The 23,989-nt window shown below is 39.5% G+C and overlaps 4 protein-coding genes across 7 annotated transcripts in view; 2 read left to right on the top strand and 2 right to left on the bottom strand.

Moving 5' to 3' along the window:
- tmem121b (transmembrane protein 121B) overlaps window positions 1–23,989 on the top strand; it is a 616,846-nt gene that overhangs the window by 527,958 nt on the left and 64,899 nt on the right. The window lies entirely within an intron of this gene.
- The window catches only part of dera (deoxyribose-phosphate aldolase (putative)), a 111,432-nt gene that overhangs the window by 69,217 nt on the left and 18,226 nt on the right, over window positions 1–23,989 (bottom strand). The gene's annotated exons all lie outside the window — the stretch shown is intronic.
- Window positions 5,415–10,230, top strand: LOC127358744 (prolactin-like). 2 transcript variants are annotated; one of them, XM_051392073.1, is made up of 6 exons: window positions 5,415–5,519; window positions 5,829–6,016; window positions 7,223–7,330; window positions 8,014–8,193; window positions 9,827–10,040; window positions 10,142–10,230. In XM_051392073.1, exons 1-5 carry the CDS (start codon window positions 5,498–5,500, stop codon window positions 10,019–10,021), a joined length of 693 nt encoding a protein of 230 aa, XP_051248033.1. In that variant the 5' UTR covers window positions 5,415–5,497; the 3' UTR covers window positions 10,022–10,040; window positions 10,142–10,230. The 2 variants fall into 2 exon arrangements, with proteins under 2 accessions (XP_051248033.1, XP_051248032.1); XM_051392072.1 differs by lacking the exon at window positions 10,142–10,230 and having other exon boundaries at window positions 9,827–10,073.
- Window positions 9,050–23,613, bottom strand: hspa14 (heat shock protein 14). 2 transcript variants are annotated; one of them, XM_051392037.1, is made up of 14 exons: window positions 23,456–23,613; window positions 22,235–22,315; window positions 21,857–21,939; window positions 21,419–21,467; window positions 20,292–20,397; window positions 20,098–20,188; window positions 19,885–19,989; window positions 17,985–18,146; window positions 17,266–17,421; window positions 14,245–14,347; window positions 13,793–14,008; window positions 13,461–13,625; window positions 12,587–12,690; window positions 9,050–10,017 (listed from the first exon to the last, which is right to left on the bottom strand). In XM_051392037.1, the coding sequence occupies exons 1-14, from the start codon at window positions 23,510–23,512 to the stop codon at window positions 9,999–10,001; spliced, it is 1,497 nt and encodes a 498-aa protein (XP_051247997.1). In that variant the 5' UTR covers window positions 23,513–23,613; the 3' UTR covers window positions 9,050–9,998. The 2 variants fall into 2 exon arrangements, with proteins under 2 accessions (XP_051247997.1, XP_051247996.1); XM_051392036.1 differs by lacking the exon at window positions 9,050–10,017 and adding an exon at window positions 12,342–12,524 and having other exon boundaries at window positions 12,626–12,690.

Raw genomic sequence — 23,989 nt, 5'->3', positions numbered from 1 at the left:
GGGTGAATTCTCATGGTCCTGGGAAGCTCGACTTGAATTGCCACTGGATTGAACAAAGCGTGGAGCCAGCTTTCGGGATTCCACCGTCAACGGGAGATCCCTAGTGGAAAGTCACACTCTGTTCCCAGGTCTGTACAATGGGGCTGGGGTTTGCTGGCAGTCCGCTGCCATCTTGCTGTGTGCCAAACTCCATAGGACAATCTGCCAAACCCCACAAATTTGACGAATGAGGGCTTAAGCCAAGGGAACCTCCACCTCTGTCAGGGAACAAGGGTGGCTGGTGCTGTAAACACACTGGAAGGGAGAGAGACCAGAACATGGTAGGGTGTTATGTGAATACTCCACCCAAATGAGATGCTTGCTTGAGGAACATGAGTCTCACAAAGCCTTCCACAACCGCAACACGAACTGTGGCCCCCAGTCCGACACAACAACCTTAAGGAAACCATGGAAGCGAAAGACACGGGACAAGACTGCAACTTAGACAGAGGAATAAAATTAACCATTTTAGAAAATCTGTCTACTACCGTTAGGATGATAGTGTTACCTCCAGACGAGGGCAACCTAGTGACAAAGTCTAAAGAGATGTCGGACCAGGGGCGATGCAGCACAGGAAGCAGGTGCAGGAGACCCCGCAGGAGGGCATCGTGGAACTTTGTTCCGAGCACATACTTGGGCATGCCGCCACATACTCTCCCAAGTCTCTTCTTATACTCTCCTTCTCCACTGAAGGCTACGAGAAGCGTTGTGTAATGACGATGATGGTCACGTGCCTGGCTGGAGGTATTGGCCCAGTGGATGACCTGGAAATGGAGAGGAACAGGTACAAAGAGAAGGATTGCGGGCAACCGGCCAGAGTGTTAGCAGAGGCCTCTCTTAGTCTCTTTCAATTCCCCAGGTAACTTCCCCAACCACACAAGAGGGAGAATGAAAGAGGATGTCTTGGGAGAAGTCGACAAGGTGAAATTAAATCTGCTAAAGAATAGGGCCCACCTTGCTTGCCTGGTGTTGAGACGCTTAGTCGTCCTGATGTACTCCAGGTCCCTGTGGTCCGTCCATACCAGAAATGGTTGCTCTGCCCCCTCCAGCCAGAGACGCCATTTCTCCAGTGCCACTTTAACCGCCAAGAGTTCATGGTTTTCCACATCATAATTCCTCCCAGTTGGTGACAATTTCCATGACAGCAAAACACAGGGATGCAGCTTGTTATCTGAGGAAGACTGTTGGGAGAGCACCACCCCAATGCCCACATCCACCTCCACCTCTAAATGTAAATGGGGGTCTGGAAAGGTGAGCACTGGAGCAGATGTGAAGCTTGCATTAAGAGCCTGGAAAGCGGTGTCAGCTTGGGGGGTCCACTGACATGGACATGAGAAGAGGTTAGTGCGTGCAGGGGTGTTGCAATGGTGCTAAAGTTCCTAATGAACCTCCTATAAAAGTTTGCAAATGCCAAGAAATGTTGTACTAGCTTGTGATTTGTAGGAGTAGGCCAATTAGCAACAGCACTAACCTTATTCACATTTGGTCCATTTAGATGCTTTTATCAGAATCAGAATCAGAATCAGATATACTTTAATAATCCCGTGGGGAAATTACTTAAGAGGAGATGATGACACCTAGGAAGAAGACTGAAGACGTGGACATTTTTCCACCTTCACAAACAGTTGATGATTGAGAAGACGTTGCAGAACTTGTCGGACAGTTAGGTTTGTGTCGAGAAGAGGTACACAAAGACAAACAGGCTGAGCATGTCACAAAGAACATCAGTGACATTTGTGAGTCCGAAAGGTATAACCAGATATTTATAATGTCCACTAGGAGTATTGAAAGCTGTGGGTCGCTAGGGAGGCATCGATGTACTGTTGCATGGCCTCCCTTTCTGGTTGGGATATGGAATATAGACGATCCCTTCTGAGGAGAGGTGCCGGGGAGGAGGTAGTTTTACTCACCAATTCAATTCAACTCAATTTTATTTGTATAGCGCCTATTCATAACAGAAGTTATCTCAGGACACTTTTCAAATAGAGCAGGTCTAGACTGAACTCCTTATAACATTATTTACAGAGACCCAACAGTACCACAGTGAGCAAGCACTTGGCGACGTGGGCAAGGAAAAACTGCCTTTTTAAGAGGCAGAAACCTAGGACAGACCCTTCGGCTCTAGGTGGGTGGTCGTCTGCCAGCATCCCATTTCTCACTGGCAAGCCTTTGCCTTTTGTGGACACATGGAAAGAAAAAGTGCTGGAAAGTGGCTTACTGGAACACTTCAAGGAGGGTAGCACCACTAGAATTGAGGGGGTGAAGATTTCCTCTCTGCCTCTGGGAGTAACTGCCGACCTGGTCCTCTCACTCTCTCTCTCCCTCAGCTGATTGTTGGTGCGAATAGCCAGAGCTATGAGAGAGTCCAGATCATCAGGGGGCCTAGGGGGGTGAGCAGGTCTTTAATATAGGAAGCTAGTCCATGGGAAAAGCATTGAACAGAGAAGAAGCATTGCAGCCGCTGTCAGCAGCTAGACTGCGGAAGTCTGCTGGACAGGTGTCTGATGAGGAAAGCTACTTTTGAGCATTTGGTAGGGAAGGAGGATGCATACATCTCGAAGCGGAGCCCACACTGGACCAGGAAGGACCAGCACTTCCAGGGCTCACCAGAAAACTGCTCAGGTTTGGTGAGAGGAGCGACAAGAGCAGGAGGGATTGCCTGTGAATGCTGGACAGGAAGAACAGGTGAGGTGGGATTGAGGGCATCAATTCAACTCACTAGTTGTTGAATCTGGTTCTTCAAGTGACCCACCTGATCACTGGCAGAAGCCTGAAAACTCTCCTGACGGTCTTTGAGCTATCGAACCCCAACATAAATGGCGGAAAGTTGTTCCTCCTGCTGGTTAATCCTCATACTTGTAGCAGCGTGTAATTGGCTGGAGTCGGATGAGTCTTTTTGGCCAGTTCATACTGTTATAACTGTGCCAGAAAATGGGGGGATAGTTGAATAAACAGTTCCTTTGACTGAGCTAAGTTTGGTACACAGGTAATGCCAAGGGGCAAAGGCAAAAGGCAAAGTTGAAACCCAACCTGAAACTATTTGAACTTGACCTGAAATTGGAAGCCTCTGAATAAAGCTGAATAAGCCACACTAAAAATGTGACAGTTGACAATGACAAAGTGGAGCTAAAATTGGCAATGCCTGATGTAGTGCAGCTGAAGATGCATGATGGTTTGAGCCTGATAAAGTACAATTTAGACAGCAATTTGAGCCAGATCTGACCATGCAAGGTGAGTCTGAGATTTATTTTAATCGCAACCATAGAAAAGATACATTTTACCTTTGGGTACCACCATCAGGCAGCCCAACCCACTTGTAATAACAACAGCAAAGTTACCTCTGCATTTTTCATCAATCCATAAATTCTGTATACTGGTGTGTAATGAAAACTGCAGCTTTACATGACCACTAGCATGGCTACAGACGTTTAGGCTTGTTACATTGTGTTTTCTGTTAATTTAGAATCTATAGAACATTTGAAATTGAAGGTTGAACTCCAATCAAATCATGTACCTGCTTTTCTAAAATAGCAATTATTACCACTATTACAGCTACATTCTAACCCTACAAGGAATCTGGACTCAAAAGGTCATGCGAGAATCTATTTTTCCAGGTGCCAGGTTTCAAGCTAGGCACTTGTGTCCAAACTACAATGGTTCGGACAAATCGGCATCCTTTGTGGAATCACTATCAGTGTGACTCAGTGAGAAGCGACAGAAAAACAATGGCAGCTGCTAAAGAGGTTAGCATAGATGCTGCTAGCATCAGCGATGAACTATCAACTGCCCTAAAACATCTGGAAAAGAGTCTGACCACTGTAGTTGCCTTCATGCTACCAAGAATAAAAAACTGACTAAGAGCCTGCACACGTCCATGTTTCTCATTAAGTGCAACTTATCAAAAAGACATAGTTCAATGCAACTTAATTTTTTGCCTTAGTCTTAGTCCTAGTTCTTAATACAGGATTAGTTTTTTCATTATTGACCAAAATTTTCTGCACTGGTCAGGGGGTACTCTGCTGAAAAAATATTTCAAAGGGGGTACTTTATTAATAAAAGTTTCAGAACCACTAAAATATCTACTCCAACCATCAGTAATTGATTTATTCTGTAAATTACTAGGCCTTCTACATTTTAAAAGATAGTAATTATTACATTTGGCTCAGAATCTAAAGGCCTAGAGTTTGCAACTCTTAATGGATTTAGATGTCTTCTTTCTCAAAATGAATCAGGCACAAACATTGTCATCAGGAATCATAACCTTTTTCTAGTTTTTTACTATGTTTGCCTGCCTGGCCATCACAGAGGATGGTGAGTCAGTTGCCTACAACAGTAAGGAACTGATCCAGGCTACAATTCTTTGACGTCATTCAACTTTCTAAACAACATGACATTCATTTACTGCTGCCCTGTCATTCTGAGCTCCTCTTCCAATGAGTGCCTGGGGCACTCTTAACGACCTTTAAATAGGCTGTCTATGTTTTCTGAGACATTAATAATAGGTACTGGAGATGCATGCTGAGTGACCCCAGTGCCAACTACCGAAATATGTTGAACAGACAGTCCGATGATGCTTGTTGGAATTATGTCCTCAGTTGATGATGTCATTGCTTTTGAAGACCGCCTTAGGTTATTTCATTATGATGAGTCTCACACACACACACACACACATACACACACACACACACACACACACACACACACACACACACACACACACACACACACACACACACACACACACACACAACAAATATGGGACATAGGCATAAAGGGACTCAAAGGACTGCTTAAGTTATTTAGCAAAAAGGGAAAAAAATCAATTATCATCAGATACTGACAATATTCTGTAAAACCAGATAAGTTAATTTTACTTAAAAAATTATAACTAATCATACGAAAATGTTTAAGTAATGCAAACTCTTTCTTAAGTTAAGAAAGATTCTTGATTTAGACACTTTTTCTAGTAATTTTAAGTGGCATTAACTTTGATTGATTTGACTGATTAAATACTTTTTACTAGGTATTTTGTTTTCACAGTACAAATAAAAATGACAAAAGGGAGTCACTGACGATACTTGATTAAGAATGTTTTTTTAACTTACAAAATGTTGTTATATTTAGTAAAATCATGTAAACAATCTTTTGTTTAATTGCCAGTCACTGGCACATTTACAGAAATGTGTATTGTCCATAGATAAATAAATATATGACACTATATGACACGCATGAAGTGCTTCCGTCTGACTCACAGGACAGAAGCTACTGATTGTAAATGTTCTACCCTTCCCTGCCCCCACCCTCTCCCTCCCGCCCTCCCGCTCTGTCTTTCTCTTTGATATAAGTGTGAGAGGGAAATGGTCAGTGAGGGACCCTTATATGAAGCTGAGGGGGTCTTTGAATAGATAAGCTTCTGCGCCCTCTGCTCAGAGACAGGAGTTTCTCCACGCCCTGCAGAATGCCTGGAAAAATCCGATCAGGTATTTCACAACTTTGCATGAAGGAACCCAAAGGAAGAACTGTCAGTTCTCTTTCTGCATGTCATCCGGTTCTTTACTCCTTTTTCCCCAACCTACCATCATGATTTCGTCTTTATTTCATTCAGTCCTTGATTCTCATCCTGACCCTTAAAAAACACACACACTTTTTCAAAAGAGGAGGATATGAATTTGTCTCAGTTATACCAGATTCCTGAAGAATACAATATGATTCAGCTTGAAACTTGTGTTTTGGCTTTGCAATATTTGGTTTTATCTAACTTCTTTGTTATTTCCTTTGTTCTCTCCTAGTGTCTGTCGTGTGGGTTGTGTTGGTCTGTGTGTCGTTTTGCAGCAGACTGACCGGTGTAGGTGCAGCACCCATCTGTACCAATGCCCAAGCTGGGTGCCACGTCCTGTCCCTGGCCAACCTGTTTGACCGGGTCATCCAACACTCAGCCAGGATGCATGGCATTTCAAATGACCTTCACTCCGAGTTTGTAAGTCCATCTTTTTTTTTTTTTACATTGTCTGACAATGCTTTTCTGGTAATGGTTAATGAATTACTTCCACAATGTAATCTAAAACAATTACTGATTACTTGTTGTTAATATAACTTGATTACTTTCCGTTACTTTTGGTTTACCTCAACACCAAATATGCCACTAAAGACAAGAGAAAAGAAATATCAATAAGATAACCTTAACATATTTTTCAAGACAACATAACCGTAGAAAAGAAAATGGAAACCAAGATGTTTAGCATCAGCAAAGTGTCCTCTGTTCAGTGTTCTGTTTTTGAAGCAAATTCAGGCAGTATCTTATAAATCATTTTCACAGCTAGAAGGCAGAACTTGTTCTGTACTTTGATGTTGGTCCCTTTTCTGTTTTAAAGACAAAATAATGGTGACATTTTAACCCAGTGAAAGATGTTTTTTCACCAGAGGCCATGATAATCAATTGAACTTTAAGATTAGCTATGGTTTCACTGTGAGCAGATTGCTGTTTAAGACTTGTGAAGAGTTTGTTGTATTCTAAAATTGTAATCCTGCTAATAATCCCCACTTTTACAAAAAACAATTGCAATCTTATTATGCCTTTTTTTGTAACTGTAATGGATCACGGTTACCTTTGTTAATCCCCAAGTCGGGTTATATTTATGTTTGGTCAAACATATTGCTTAATGTGTTGTTTGGTAGGAATTCTATCTTAAACTAGACTATTTTGTAGATGCATCTTTTTAAAGCTATACTTATACTGATATGTGTGTTTTATTTTGATAATTTGATTAAAAAAGGAGCATTTTTATACAGACTGCAGGATACTGCACACATGCATACATACATATACTCAGGGGCCAATTTATTAGGTACACATAGCCACAACGAATAATCCTACAATAAATCCTCTTTCATGAAGGTTGTAATGATCAGATTGTGTAGAGAGGTGTTGATTCAACTGTGTGATCTTTCTGGAGGAGATGGTTGTTGCTGTTTCTATTACTTAGCCCACCCAAATTGCATTAGTTTTAGCTTGATGTACCTCATAAACTGGCACACACAGGTGTAAGTATATCCATTGTGATTATTTGCTATAGCAGGCCATTCTACTACTTCATTCATCCCTTCTGTACTCTAGCCACAGCTGACATTTAGATGACACCAGACCTCTGACATTTCATTCTTGCATTCATGTTTGTCCTGTCAGGAGCAGTACTTCCTGCCCAGTAAGAATCAGATTGGCCGGGTCAGTCGCAACTGTCACACCTCCACCATCCTCACCCCAAATGGCAAAGAGAACGCTCAGAGAATGGCGGTGAATTAACCTTTATAAAAGCTATTTCCTCTCATTGGCATGCACTGTCCACGTCACATTTACAAGAAGAATGTTGAGTTATCATCAGCATTTCCCTTCCCTTAAACATGGATGTTTGAAACATTTCATAATGTAAGTCGTTTATGTTTTGAAATTTCTTTGTTGACATGCATCATGTATGTTACTTCATGTGTTCATGTGTCTCTACTTTTATTCTTGCAAAATCCTAAATGTTTTTTTAAATTAAAATGTACTATAAATTAGGCTGTTAATGATATATGAAGTTTTACATTTTTAAAAAAGTGCTACTAAAGTGGAGTTTTCTGGCTGAGAATGTGAGAAAGAACTCATATCGAGAACGGCCTTTAAATATATGTATTGTAAAATTCCACGCATTTTGTAAGACACTACTGATTATGTGAAAATACATGAAGTAGCTATGTAAAAAAAAATTGTAAACATTTTTTAACAAGTAGCTTTAGTGAGTTTAAGTGACACTAACAAAATACCTAGTAAAAAGTATTTAATCAAGACTTTAGTTAAATTTAGTTGTTGTTATTTAAAATTTGTGTTGTAAAATAAACACCTAAACATGTATTTAAGGCATTTTTTTTCGACTGTTGAGAAAACTCACCTTGAACTGACTTTTGTGTAACAACCCACCTGTCCTGTTATCACTATAGAGAGAGGAGCTGACGGAGGTGATTCTGAAGCTCCTGATGGCGTGGAGGGATCCTCTGTGGCATTTCCACCAGAGCATGGCTCACCACCATGATTTCAACAACTTCAGCTCCAATAAAGCTCTTGAGATGAGTGACATGGTGCATGAGCTAGGCAAAGGTGTAGAGAAAGTGGCTGAGAAGGTACTGTATGTCTTCCATGAATGCCAAATATAAATGAGTGGGAGGCACTTCCCATGAGCCCTGTGACACCCAGTTACATCACTTACTTTAACTCTACAGGGATCTGTGTGTGTGTGTGTGTGTGTGTGTGTGTGTGTGTGTGTGTGTGTGTGTGTGTGTGTGTGTGTGTGTGTGTATCTGTCTGAAGCTTATCTTGTAATATTACCAATATCAGTATTTTTTGTGCATTTATAACTGCATGCCTAAGGACTCCATGTAGTTGTGGTGACTCACAATTTCTGATAAATATATTTGATTGGTGTTTCCAAACTCCTTAACAACTGCTTTAGTTTAGAATCTTGTTTTGCTAGGGTAGTTTTAGTAATATTGCCAGATTCCTTTTTTTACTTTTTCACTTTTAAAGTGATATTTTATATCGCAGGTGCTTTGGAATTGTTACTGTCTAGATTTGCACACCAAAGTAATATACATTAGACACACAGCCTGACCTGCACTCCCTGTTCCCATGACCCCAGACAAACCTGGTGTGAACCACTCTCTGCTGAGTGCACTCTTCTAGTTCCAAATGTTTCTGCTTTAGACTAGCACCAAAGACATAATTTTGTGATGTTGCATCCAAATGAAATGGTACTCAACATTTGTAAATAAGTGTGGTAGATGCTTGGAGCTGCTGTGTAATGTACCTTCCAGCGATGTACTTTCCAGTCAGATTGTGTAATCTTAGTAAATGAGAATTAAACACAGATGACAAAATCCTTACGTCACACAACAAATCCAAACCGCCTCAGATCGTTCTAGTGTCAGTCAAACGCTGATATTTGACTGGAAGGGGGACTTCAAGATTCAAGATTCAAGATTCAAGATTCAAGAAGCTTTATTTATCCCGAGGGAAATTACTGTGCAACAGTTGGAATACAAAGGTGGGAAAGTAATACAGGGTTAGAGTAAAAATAAGCTAACATAAAATAAAATAAATAATAAAATAAAGGCTAACATAAAATAAATCAAACAATGAACTAAATGCAACAAAATGCAAGCACTTACAGGTAACATAAGTAGAAAAAAAATGCAACAAAAATTGCAGTTAAACGTAGGTATATACAATATACAACAATACGCACCGTGCAAAAAAAACCAAGTAACTAAATGTGACAAAATGCAACAAAAATTGCAGTTAAATGTAGGTATATACAATATACAACAAAACACACCGTGCAGTTTAGCAGCATAATAACTTAAAATAGATGGTATGATATAAACTAGTAGAAAACATACTAGACATAGTCAATAAAACTGTATGAGTGTGCTTTTTCTTTCTCTTGCTCTTTTGGGTCATGGAATGTGTTTAAGTGTTTATAGAGTATGTTTTGTGTGGATTCTGTTTTAAAATTGTACACTCAAATGGAAGAAATGAACAATAAATGAACAAAATCAAGATAAAAACAAGACAAAATAAAGATGCCCTCCAAAAATATCTCCTCTAAAAATTTGAATCACTGACTTGGGCTAAATAACAGGAACACCTCTGAGTCTATGTAACTATTCAAATTCAGGATTTGTGTGTCCCCAGAAAGACTTCTACCTGGCTTCCGTCTTGTAAAGTAGTTTGTTATGTGTGTCCTCTCTGCTCCAGATGCAGATGTTGGGTATGATAAGTAACTCTGTCAGCAGCCTGGCTTCTCCTGAGGGTTTGTTGCCATCAGACAGTGCCGAGTGGCACCTGATGAAAGACTATGACCTCCTCTACTGCTTCCGCCGAGACTCCAACAAGGTCCAGAACTACCTGAAGATCCTCAAGTGTCGAATCATTCCAGAGCATGGATGCTGAAGGCAGGAAAACAATGGAGGTGTTTAACTTCGGGGAAATATGAACATGATGGAATGGAAACGCTGTAGTTAGAAACTACATGGATAAAGCTGTAGTTCTTGATGTGTTTTCTATCTGCAGGGTATGGGATGATAACTGATATGTTCACTCCTACCATGACTGAAGTGCTACTGGGACCCAAAGACTCTGCCCACCCCCTGCTTCATGCCTGATATTACTGTGGACAAACATGAGTTGAGTATGGACAGGATGGAATGAGTGTAATACATGTATAATGCATATCAGCTTTAAACATAGTAATACCATAAAAGAAAACATTTCAAGAAAAATGGATGCAATGGTCATTTTTACAGAAGAGGTAGTTAGTGGAAAGAGATGACTGCACTTTTCAACCTGAAGTCATCATCAGAGCATCACGATTGATCACACATGATGTTCTGTTGATGCAATGCAGAATTCAGCTAGTTCAGCTAGTGAAGGATAAGTTTACATTCCACAGAAGTCTGTGTAAATAGAGTACTGATCTATGTTCTATATATACATCGAAAGGGTTGCAGGTTGCTAGGCGAGGTCAAAATCCCCCATCTCTTACAAAGTAGTAAGCAGTAGGTATGGGACAATATAGAAATGTTATGTCACATTTATCCTGGCTGTAATTGTGAAAGACAATATTCTCTCAACAATCATGAAAATATACTTTTAAAATGGCACTAGAATAAATTGGAATCTCTTCTGGAATCCGTTCTGTAACAGAATGGGACTTACAGACGATGCCACCCGCATCTGCCCACCCATTCAAACATTCTGGACAAACATCATACAACTCTATCAGAAACTCTCGGTTGCAGCATTACGGTCTGTATATCTGCTAGGAGATATTTCATCAGTTGAACCGCCACTGAAATATGAACACAACATAAATTGCCAACAAGCTTCTAAACTGGAAAGACAGAAGGAAAGTAAATGTGACGTTAAATCTAAACCTCTAAACTTCAGTGACCCCTTATACTAGCAGAACACATCTCAACAGAAAGACAAACAGCATTAAAAACAATTAAATAGATTCATTGACATATTCTGGACCACATTTTTGACTTGCTTATCCCTCCCCAGACAACAACAATTTTTACTACTGCTGGTGATCCCAGTGCTCCCTGCTTTTGTTTTTTTTGCTGAACTGTCCTTGTGTAATTTTTCCCTAAAAAAAAAAAATAGTAGCCACCTCCATCACAGAGGCTGATGCGATACACACCTCAATGCAACAATCCGATCCATTTAAGATACATCTAAAGCAGCTACCAATGGTATTCAACATTTGATTCAAACAATGCAATACAAGAGAATATGATGCTATGAAATTCAATATGGTACAGACAGTTTGATTTTATTTATTTGGTTCTTCTTAAGTAGCTCGAGAAACAATTTTGAGAAGAGGATTCAGTCTATACAATTATTGGTCACATATCTAAATAATAAAGGCATAGGGCCTCTACTAATAATTATATACAAATTGTTTTTACCGATGCAAAGATGTGAGAAACGATCCTCAATTAATCCAAAACTGTATCCAGAGAACACTTTTTACGTCAAAGAAATTGCATCTTGAACTTTAAAGTACCAGTGTATGGTATTTAGCGGCATTTAGCGGTGTAGCGGCGTTACTTCATCCTTCCCTTCCAAGCACAAAGGAGAATCTATCGTGGTCAACACCCCTATCTAGTGCCAGTGTTTGGTTTGTCCCTTCTTGGCTACTGTATATTTAATTTCTGACTATTTGGACCCTCCTAAATGTTGCACACTGGACATTTAACCCGGTGCATCAATGCAAATCTGTGAATCTTACTTAGCTCGTCTGTTGGATCAGACCACATGGGTCAGCCTTCGCTCCCCACGTGTATCAATGACCCTGCCACCAGTTCACTGCTTTTCTTTCCTTTGACCACTTTCGATAGGTACTGACCACTGCAGACAGCTTGTTCACACTGCGACCTATGTGAATGGGATGATAACCAGATAATTCATTAATAATAAGTGTTATTCACTAAACCTGTCAGTGGTAATAATGTTATGGCTGATTGGTGTGTTTCCTGTGTTTATCACTCTATTGTTGCATGTGCAATGAAAACTTGACGTGCACAGACTTTAAATTATAGACTTCAAAATGGTTCACTGGAAGCCTGCTTCAAAAAGAATAAAATAATTGTTTCATGAGCAGAAATTAACCTTCATTCTCATGTATAAATTTATGCTAGATACTTGTGGTGTGTGCATCACAGGACTGTACAGACATCCAGAAGGTAATAAATCTGGGCATGTATAGTTTGGGTTTGATTATGTTTATTGAGTGAGAAAAAAAACAACAATAACAAAACAACATTGCACTGACAGAGTGTACTGTGCAGTTTGGACTGCAGATCAGTGGCCTCATGATGTAGCTGCTATGGTGACGACCTGTGGTCTTCCGGTGCTCTGTTCTACACAGGAAACATTAACGGAGCCATCCCTGCAACACAAATCAGAATAAATAATAATAACAATAATAAATGATGATGTACAAGCACTCACATTAAACAGCCCATGTGCAGATCCTGGAGGGGTAGATACCTTTTCATGGTCACCACAGTGTCGATATCATGATTCTCTCTGGGCTGCAGGTCTTTCAAGACTATCTATACATACACAAGAAACAGATCAATAGTTTGTTTTAATGAAAAGTAATGTATTAATGATTATTTTTATAATTGTTCTTGTTTTTTTAGACGTTAGATACAAAATTTTATCAGCCAAATACAAACATTAAATACGTTTTTAAAAAATACATTTTTGTAAACCTGCTACAATATTTACACTTTTACAGTATTTCCTAAATTTACAGGGAATGCTTTGTTGTCAGTTCAAAATCATGTTTATTTTCCTTGATCGAAAAAGATAAAGAATGTATTTTTTTCTTTACTATAGGGTGGAACTTTACTGGTTTATCTTTGACATTTTCTTCTACTGTCTTTTTGAGAGACTATTAAAGTTGCAATAGGTAACTCGTATAAAAGTAACTTTATGTCATATTTGCTGAAACTTTCTCTATGTCCTGAAGTAGCACATGAGACGGATAATCTGTGAAAAAAATCTGGTTCCTCTGGCTCCTCCTAGTGCTCCTAATGGCATTTACAAGAATCTACTGCATCTGAACCAAAACAAAAAAAAACAATCCGAGCCGAGAGCCAAGAGAGATAGTTGTTTCAACAATCAGTTGTCTTCAAGCCCACAACCCAAAGTATCTGTATTTTATGACCAGGGAATAAGGCTCAATTAGCTGTCTTTCTTAGCTCTGACTGGTTCTTTTCGCTTGGATTCTTGCAAATGCAAGAAGTGCTACTGTGCACTCCAACAAATCAGGTGTATGTCGTTTGACATTTGATCCAATGTTAGTGCTTTTCTATACCTTGGCTAGCTTTTCTGGTTGCTGCGTGACAAATCTCTGGTAAACCTCCAGACAGAGGGAGGACAGATTCCCTCCTCCACTCAGGGTGTGGTGTCTACGGGCAGGGAGGGGCGTGCCCGATGGAAGGAGAACAGTGAACACCTCAGCTCCAGATTCATCCACCTCCTGCAACACACACACACCACCAGACGGAAAATATTAGAATTCATGTATTAAATTCTTTAGACAGAATAAGATTCACTAATAGAATTAAACAATTACATTCAAGTAAATACAAATCAAATATTTATATAAAGAAATACATATTATGTGTTTTGAATGGACCAGTATACCTTCACGAGTATGTCAGTGGCAGACACATCCACTGTAACAGACTCTTCCTCAGGCACAAGTCCATCTTTGCCAACCAGTAAGCCTGCTTCTAGGGCTGCTCCCACAGCGATGACCTCATCAGGAGGCGCCGAGCTGAGGAGCTCTACATCAGGAAACATGTCATGGATCAACTGCTGAAGACGAGGGATCCTGGCTGAGCCACCGCAAAGAACCACCTGCAATGCACCACAAGAAAAGCGTGTTGTGTTTAATGGTAAATATTTGTTCATAAATGTTTATCACTGATGGATCAGAGGCCATTTTTTTTTTCTTTAACTCACATTCACACCGATTCAATATCAAAATAAAAGATCACTCATCTACATCATACAATTGTGATTGCAGTTGAATCATTTCAAACAATGGACCAAAAATGAAAACACACTTGGCTGTAAAAAATTCTCTCACACACCTTGTTAATGTTACTGGCGGAGAGTCCCGCCTCCTCCAGCAGGGCCCTAATTGGCTGGATGCTCTTGTTGAAGAGTGAGGAGCACAGCAGCTCAAATCGAGCTCTGAGGAAACATAACATGTCATGTTGGTAAGAACTAGTTATCTGCCCCAACGTGCTTGCTTAGACTAAATCTACTCATAAAGATGCAGCTCAAAACATATCAGTGTGTGTTTCAGCTGCATTCATTCAGTCCACTTTCAGTAGTGTAGAGGTTCTGTTATTTGCAGCTGTTTTGTGCTATGAAATTATATGTCATGGATAAATATGGAGTGGGCAAAAGTCAAAACTTGACCTGGATGAAGCTGTCATATCGACATACAGAGGGTCTACACGATTGCTCACAGCAACTCAGTATCTGCAAACATAACATAATACCACTGATCCTACAAAAGGAGCTTTGCTACACGTACCAGACGTCTGCTGAGTATAAATTCAGGATCAGAAGTTTCACTGTTTATTATGTGATAATGATGATTAATTAAGTTAATTACCCAGGAGGTTTTATTATGAAAGATAGACCGTAAGCAGTCACCCACCATTGGATTAATCACTATTCCTTGTAGACACAACAGACATTCATTATTTTTCTCTGTTTGAACCCCTGCTATAGACTTCATTGGAGAAGACTATGCTGAAATCATATCAAAAGGTTTTGCCACTGGTATTTAAGTGATCTGTGTACGGTATATACATTTCATTGTCATAGTAGTTATAATATATAATATAATAGGGGCAGCTGTGGCTCAGGAGGTAGAGTGGGTGGTCCATTAATCAGAAGGTTAGCGGTTCAATCCTGCTGCTGCATGTCGAAGTACCCTTGAGCAAGATACTGAGCCCCAAGTGCTGTGCATCGGTGGAGGAATGTGTATGAATGTTAGTTTCTGTGTTGTGATGGGTCATCCAGTGTGAAAGGGTGAATGTGGCATGTAGTGTTAAAGCGCTTTGAGTGGTTGGAAGACTAGAAAGGCACTATACAAGTACAGGTCCATTGACCATTTACCAATATGGAGGATGATGGTTTTTACGTTTTTCCTCTTCTTTTTCTTTTGGTTTAATTTGCGTGTTTTTTTCTCTTTTTCTTTGTCTTAGTCTGACTTTTTTCTGTATGGTTTGTTGTTGTCTGGGTCTAGTATTTGTGTTTGTGTTATGTACTATTCTTGTTAAGGGCAACACTGAGTGCATAACCTATATAAACTGAAAATAAAATGAATGGCATAGATTTATTCATTCTATACATGTACTGATAATACTAATGACACAAAGTATTAAAGCTGGATTCATTATCCTTATTATAATTTTGTCATCTGCATGGTAAATACATGGTTGGAAGTGTTGACTTAAGAATCATTGATCTGACAATGCTAATAATATATGTTCAAACCAGAGTTGCCATCAGGGGCGCCACCAGGAATTTTGGGCCCCATGACAAAAAAATCAAATTGGGCCCACTGTTGTCACCACATCTCTCGGACCTAACTGTCCCATCAAAAGCTTTACATAACTCTAATTAAAGGCTTGCAACTGTCTTGCTTCTTGTAGTTCAATACTAGTAGGCTACTAGCACAATATTTACTGCTGGTGATTTGTACATGCATGCAAGTCTGCATACAGTATGCAGTTCACTATTTGATGCAAGATTAAAAGCAACCATAAAAATGTGCTAAAGGCCATCTTTTACAGTCTCAATGTATTTTTATTGGAAAATTTCAAAATGGAAAATTCTCTTAACGAAATTAATTATTATTATTAATTATTATCATAATAAAGTCTGTATCTATAGATGTCATTCCATAATTCAATCTAAATGAACGTATCAAACTGGGTTATTTTACTACTGTCTGTATCTTAAATGCAGGCTCAGATAAACTACTCACTGTTTCCAACTGTCCAGCATCCAGTACAGACAGTAGGTTGTTGTTTTTTTATTTTATTTCATAATGATCATTATGTGAGAAAACAATTGCTATTAATGTGTTTGAATTTCTGTCATTAATAAATATTTCATTTTCTTTTTTGTAATGGTAAAAAGAGCAAGAGAGAAATCCCCACAGACTCCCTGCAATGATGCTAACTGGCCTGTCATTGAACACAATGTTGCTCACCTTCACTGGGACAGGGAGGGGTACAGTTATGAGGAGACTGGGGTGCTGCTGACTCATCTGTTGTTAAGTCTGCTAAAAGGGGCAGGGACAATGATTTAATATGAATATCTTGCTAAACGTTTCCCTGAACTGATTAAATGGTGTTTAATGTAGGCTAACACTAGTCTGTAGCTAGCTGGCTTATTTCCCTATGGACATTAAGCCAACAGGTTAATACCACTCACAGACTATAGGCTCCTTTCTTGGTGAAAAACTGGGTTACAGATTGACATCCTCTCCTTTGTCTTTCCTCTCTCTCTTTCCTTTTTTGAAAACCAGATTTTGATTTACTAGTTAACATTGTGATCACTGTAGTTCTGGCGCATCTACTGCAACTAAACACCGTCACTGATAAGCGCTATGGCAGGACCAAACCATTTCATGCAGATACAGGGGGGTAAATATACATACTGGATGATGATGGTTTAATAATTTTAGATTAGTTTTTTAGTTTTTACCTATTTTTGGGGGGCCCTGTCAGTCACGGGCCCTTGGAATTGTCCTTACTTTCCCCCCCTATACAGCGCCCCTGGTTGCCATACACACAGTGACAATAATCTACATTTGAGGTGATCAGCTCTTCTTTTCACATCCTGTTTGGAATTAGCACGTTGTTAACATCATATGAATGGTAAACGGTTAATGGAGTGTACTTTCTAGTCTTCTAGTTCTCTAGTCTTCCAACCACATAAACCGCCACATTCGCCCTTTCACACACACATTCACACAGTGACAGCAAAACTAACTCATTCATTCTCGTTTGGTGCAGTTTGGAGTTCAGAATCGTTTTCCTATCTTTTGCTCTTTTTTACAAGCTTGTGTCATCGTAGCAGCTTACCTAGAGACGTTGCATTCAAAGTCAATGCCGTCGTGCAGGGAGTCAACAAAGCAGTTGGCTGATCCCAGAGACGACAGAGAGTGTTTGGCCATGTCTGCTCCGTTCATCAGCTTCAGCATCGCCCGAACATTACTGCTCACATCATGCTTAAAGGTGCTGCACGACAACACAGACAAATAACATGAGGTGGTTGGAAAGAGTCGAATACAAGCAACACATCGTTCAGGTGCAGGTGTGTGAGTGAAGTGACCCCAACTGAATTATTATAGATCTATTAAAGATTATAGAAACTTTCAGAATATTTATCTCTTTCTCAAGGCTTTCAAGGCTGTTGCACTAGATTGCATTGGTTTTAACCTAGCTGTACAAATGAAACTGACAACTGAGTGTATATTAATGATTTTGCCAACAAAGATGCAGTATTTGGCTTACTGTTCACGAGCTTTGATAATACCCAAGGTATTAATTTTATGATATTTGAACACTAAAGGTAGCATTACAGGAAATATTGATGGCATATTGTGATAACACTGTCATAATCATATTTTTGGCCACGTGTACTATGTCCATTACTGACATACAAAATTGTCAGTAATGCCATATGCATTTATAGATAGAAAAAAACTCACCCGAGAATAAAACTGGAAGAAATTGTGGAAAACATGAAGTCATTTAGTTTAAGGAGAGCTTCAAGGAGCAGCAGAGAACACCGTATCTACCGTTTGAACTCAGCGGCCAGGTGCTGGGCCAGGGCCTGGGTGAAGCTCTCTCCTCCAATGCTGTGGTCAGTGTGGGTGTTGAGAACCCGGAACATTCCTCCGTTGACCTGCAGCACTGTCACACTCAGGGAGGTCCCACCAAGCTTATACACCAGGACATGGCTGTGAACACAAACAATGCACACATTGCAGATCAATATGAGAGCAAATCTTTAAATGGTAAATGGTAAATGGACCTGTACTTGTATAGCGCCTTTCTAGTCTTCCGACCACTCAAAGCGCTTTTTACACTACGTGCCACATTCACCCTTTCACACACATTCACTCAGTCCATCGAACAGAAACTAACATTGATACACACTCACACACAAGCAATTTGGGGTTCAGTATCTTGCTCAAGGATACTTCGACATGTGGCACCAGGAGCTGGGGATCGAACCCACAACCTTCCGATTGAGGAACGACCTGCTCTGCCTCTGAGCCACAGCCGAGGTGGAAATAATATAAACAGGTATTAACATTAGAACCAAATATTAAATAATCAGTGTTGGTCACTGACAATCAGTAATTAGTTACAGCAACCTCTCTCAAAAGTAACTGAATTACTTTACCAATTACTGCATATACAGCTGTATGATATTAATGTTACTATCGGACAAGTTTATCTGGTTCTTAATAATCTACCATCAGAGGGCAGCAACATCTAGCGCTCCTACCTGTAAGCGACACTTGTTATCAGACAGTAGGATTTAGCAGATGAAGACCCACACGCAGGGTCCAATATTAACACCCACCAAGTGCCAAATGAGGGTAGATTTTCCACTTGGTGAGGAAATCTCTCAGCAGCCTCACTGGCAGGTAATGTTTTTACCAAAATGGTCATGTAATAAAAAAGTATGCTGAGAGTCATTTACAGATGCTGTCCTCTGCTGTCTGTGTCGGAGTCTGACACACACACAAGACAGATAATCATCATCACCATCATCGGTCAAATTTTTACTATCATAGCTTTTACTATGTATCTCTCTCTCTGCCTTCTCTATAAGTTGTACTGCGTATGAGTGTATATTAGAATATAGTTGATTGTCTTAGAAGGAAGCTTTTCCTTGCTTGCTCGTGGTGGGAACCATTTGGTCTCTGTAAATAATGTTATAAGGAGTATGGTCTAGGCCTGCTCTATTTGAAAAGTGTCCTGAGATAACTTCTGTTTTGAATTGGCACTATACAAATAAAATTAAAAACAATGAAGTTATTTACTTTAAGGAGAGCTTAAAGGAGCAGCAGAGAACACAGTATTTACTTGTGAACTCGACATTGTGTCAAATGTCTTGTACCACTGTAAGGTTGACTATCTCTATATAGTTTTGGGAGCGAGATTGGCCGACCAGGCTGAAGAACTTTACGTTAATCAGAAACTTGATTCTTGAATTAGTTTAGTTAAATTAATAAACAGTGACACGCTCTGTTGAATATTAGATTGTAGATAAACTGAGCTGTTAGCACACCTATTTGGAGATCCAGTTCTCAGCAGTACACATTCATTACACTTCTGTTATATACTGTTCTACACATATTTTGAATGTCTTGAATGTCTGTCGTATAATGTTAATATTATTATATTTACACAAGGACAGAAACTATCCAGGGCTGCCATACACACTACTGTTTCTCACACTTTGAGAAGTTGATGTTGCACTTGCATCACATTAGAGTCCATATTAGTTGAATTAGTTTTTTAGGTTGATCTTAAAAAGGACAGGTGGGTAGCAACCAGAGTAAAATCCCATCCTGTCTGACCAACCATATCTGATTTTTGGATGAAGGCAAACACCAATAAGCCAGTGAACATGTCAACTCAACAGCTTTTCCTTTTCTTTAGCATGCATCCTCAGAGCTGTACCTCTTTCCAGAAGAAGAGTCCTGTCCGATGTTGTAGGCCAACAGAGCAGCAGCGGGCTCATGTATGAGCCTCAGTACATGGAAGCCTGCAGCCTCAGCTGCCTCCCTGCACAAAACAAACAGAGCGGTAACCTTTATTAAAAACTACAAATGGAAAGACTTTCACTGTCTCATAACAAAGACTAAAGCTGTAGTGGGTAGTAACGCAGCCTACCTCAGAGCATGCTTCTGAGCATGTCCAAACTCAAAAGGGACGGTAATGACTGCTTCGGTGACATCAGAGCCCAGAGCTGACTGAGCAGTTTCTGTAAAAATGGGAGCGATCAATAAACTTGCTGTTTATTTACAATGTGCATCTGTGTGTGTGTGTGTGTGTGTGTGTGTGTGTGTGTGTGTTCCACAGACTACCTTTCATTTTGTGGAAGATGAGTTTTGCAGAATCCTCTGGAGCGACATACTCTGCGTGATCTCCTGCTGTAATCTCATAATAAGGCTTCTCATCTCTGTTGACAACCTGAACACAGCAATCGCTGGTTTACCACTGCTGTCAACTGTTGTGTTTTCAACAAGTATTTTCAAAACTAAGAGACAAGCTATTGTGCTTCTTACTGAAGATAATTGATAAAACCTGTACAACTATTAGAGCCCGACAGTTGTTGGACTACGACAGACACATTGGCATCAGTGTAAATGCTTGTGGTAAGATACTGGCATCACAGTAAAGTTTATCCAGCAGGGTGCGCTGTGATTTATAAGGCTGTGTATTGGCAACAATCTGGCAATACAACACACACGATACAGGAGCTACAATTCAATATAGGTATTGCAATACTGTAAGCAAGGCGATATATATCACATATATATATATATATATATATATATATATATATATATATATATACATATATATATATATATATATATATATATATATATATATATATATATATATATATATATATATATATATATATATATATTTATTTTAGTATACAATTTTAGTATAAAGAAGAGCTTAAAAAGTTGTATTCCTAATGCAACCAGAACAGTGAGCTCTGCATTTGTATTCATTACAGTCTCTGTAACATCCAACATCATAGCCCTTAGTTTATGTTTAGATATTAAACCTCAGACAGACCCTGGCTCTAGGTGGGTGGCCATCTGCCTCGAACGGTTGGGGTTAGAGAGAGGTGGGTTACGAGGGTAGAGTGGTGAGGGGAGGGGTGGTAAAGAGAGAAGGACATGGACAGGTGCACAACAACAACTACACTAGTAGAAATAACTAATGATGATGACGACAACAACAACGACAATAGCTACAATAGCTAGAAAATGTCAGATTCATATAGGTAATCTATTCTAGGGATTCTACCCTCTAGAATTAGTATCATTATCAAATATCCCATATCGGTTGGGCTTTATGTATGAACAGCATGACAAAAATGAATGTTAATAAAGGAAACACAACGATAATTTCAGACATTTTGGGGTAAAAAGCTTAAAAGAAAAACACAGAGTGGATTTGTTGAACTCACCTGACACTTGGTCTGTATTTTGTGAGCCTGTGTCTCTTGATCACTAAAGCTGCACATTGAGACACAGAGAAATATAAAATCAAAATCTCTAATTAGTAACATACTCTTTATTCTCTTGCTTGGCAGACAGGGTTGGCCAATCGGATGATTGCATCAGTTAATCAAATGTTCTCAGAAATTACATTGTATGAGACACCACTATTTAATTCTTGGTAACAAGTGCACACAGTGCAGTTAAACCAAAACATTAAACTTGTTATTGATGTTACATAGAGAATAAGCCAATTTCAAAAATGAAAATCCATCACAGTTGGATTGAACAGCACTTTCTGCCTACTGACACATTATTTAGATTTTAATATTGAACAAGTGAGCCAAACTAACATGACACTGAATCTCCTGTAGTGTTAAGAATACAAACAGTATTAAGTTTGTCACCTTCTTCCCAGCACTTGTTTCACTTTAACAACTGTGTTGGCAGCATTGCGGACCCGTCCTTGCTTTGCTGCAATACCTACAATCTGCAGAAGACAAAAATAAGTCAGAAAGCAGACTGGCAAATAAACATATATGAGCCAAATGCCAAAATGGTTGAGTCTTTTCAGCTGCATCACACAGCTGTCAACACCATAATAATCTGGCTTCCTCAAGGGAGGTTTAACAGAGCACTGGGAGATCAGTCCCTCCAGGACCGCCTGATTTCATGGCAGCTTTTCTGAAAACATGCAATGCATGTTTTGCTTCATTTAAGACCCCTCAGGTTATGCTGTCTTTGAGAAAAACATATGTGAAAAGAAGTATAGCATCATGGCGTACCTGCTCAGTGTCTCTGTAGGCCACCACAGCTGGAGTCACTCTGTCTCCTGCATCATTAGCCACCACATCAGCCCGCCCATCCTGAACAACACACAAAGATTTATTAGAGACACTTTTGTTCCAGGAGATCCATGGTCTGTGTTAGCTATATAAAGCCTAATTTCCAAAGCTTAGCCAGGTTGCCTCTTATTAACAAATAAATAAATAATAAATACTGTAAAAGGACCAGTGTGTAGGATTTAGTGGTACCTAGTGGTGCAGTTGCAGATTCCAGGCTTTATGACCTATACTGCAGTCACCAGGGGGAGATTGACATGTTTTGGCTTCACTTTTGGAGAGCTATCATTTCGTCCATCCTTATGTAATGACAGTGATCTAGAGCGGGGCTACACAAAGTTGTTTTTAACATTGATTATACCAAATCTCTGTCTTTTTGCATTTAATGCTCTTAAAACATGTAGGACTCCTAATTTTATTTTCATAATCTGAGCGGGCTGAGTGCCACTGTACCAAGTTTCAACTTTGGCCCACCAAGGGAAAAGGTTTGGGCACCCTATCTAGAGACAGTGTTTAATTTGCAACCATTTGAATATAGCTCAGCCTTCCAAGCATGTAGATAAAACTACAGAGGCCAAGAAAAAAGTATATATATATAAAAGGCCTTATCTAGAGCCAGTGTATGGTTTGTCCATTTTGGGCTACTGTAGAAACATGGCAGTCCAACATGGCGGACTCCAGAGGAGGACCCACTCCACTGTAGATAAAACGACTTATTCTGAGGTAACGTAAAGACAAGGTGTTTATGCACTAATGAAGACATACCAATGAATATTTTATTCCACTTCTGACAATAAATCCACCTAAATATTTCACACGGGACCTTTAACAGGAAGCACCAGGGAGAGATTACTTCAAATAGTGTCTGTGTGGGAGGACAGAAGGAGAACAGGATCTCAGCGGCATCCTTTGCAGCTTTTCTTGTTTAAAGCTACATTTGAGCCAACTTCAACTTTTATTGTGGATATTCTAACGTCCATCTACAGCTATAATACACTAACGTTACGGAGCTACACCACACCAATGACTTCATTGATCGCACTGGAACGTAACGCTGCAGTTTACTAACAGCAGCGCTGTTTCAGGGCCTGTGGGGTTGAGATGAAGCCCACACTGTGTTATCGATGAGAACAACGAACGGCGGCAACTTCAACTGTAACTCACCTTAAATATCGCCACACAGGCGCAGGTATATCCGAAGTGAACTCCAATCGCTGCCATGCTCAAAGATTTCAGGGCAGAGTCCCACGCGCATGCGGCCAGTGTTCTGCTCTCAGGATCAACTTCCGGTTGAACTCTATCAGAACAAAAGCGTGATACTTCAATAAGCCCCTACGAAACTCAACTAAATAACAACATTATAGTGAATACTTAATTAATATGTCTACTTTCTCCAGCAATTCAAAATACATGATTATTTTGCTTCTTCTTTTAACCAAATAAAAAAAGTTATCTTATATTTAAACAAACATCTGAACGTGTATCTTCAGACACCTCACATTTAAAAACTTAGAACAAAAACATAAACCAAAAATATTATCCTCTTGTGTTGTGTGTGTATTGTTTCGTTTCATTTCATTAATGCATAGTTATTAATTTATTTTCTTAATCACTAAATAGCCTGTTTCGGAGGTAAACGTATATTTTACATGCCGAATTGAATTATAAATACAGAATAATAATACAAATAAAAAATCA

This window comes from Dicentrarchus labrax, unplaced genomic scaffold (assembly GCF_905237075.1).
Source record: "Dicentrarchus labrax unplaced genomic scaffold, dlabrax2021, whole genome shotgun sequence".
Lineage (NCBI taxonomy): Eukaryota > Metazoa > Chordata > Actinopteri > Moronidae > Dicentrarchus > Dicentrarchus labrax.
This window is presented reverse-complemented; position numbering and strand designations above follow the sequence as displayed.

Bases quoted from the DNA above. Each gene is read 5' to 3' on its own strand.
- LOC127358744 (XM_051392073.1), top strand. From the start codon at position 5,498: ATGCCTGGAAAAATCCGATCAG. The intron at 5,520-5,828 runs GTATTTCACAAC...GTTCTCTCCTAG, and splicing joins GCCTGGAAAAATCCGATCAG to TGTCTGTCGTGTGGGTTGTG. The intron at 7,331-8,013 runs GTGAATTAACCT...TTATCACTATAG, and splicing joins AGAACGCTCAGAGAATGGCG to AGAGAGGAGCTGACGGAGGT.
- hspa14 (XM_051392036.1), bottom strand. From the start codon at position 23,512: ATGGCAGCGATTGGAGTTCACTTCGGATATACCTGCGCCTGTGTGGCG. The intron at 21,468-21,856 runs GTGACAAACTTA...CTCAATGTGCAG, and splicing joins AAACAAGTGCTGGGAAGAAG to CTTTAGTGATCAAGAGACAC. The intron at 12,691-13,460 runs GTATAGAAAAGC...GTGTATGTATAG, and splicing joins AACCAGAAAAGCTAGCCAAG to ATAGTCTTGAAAGACCTGCA.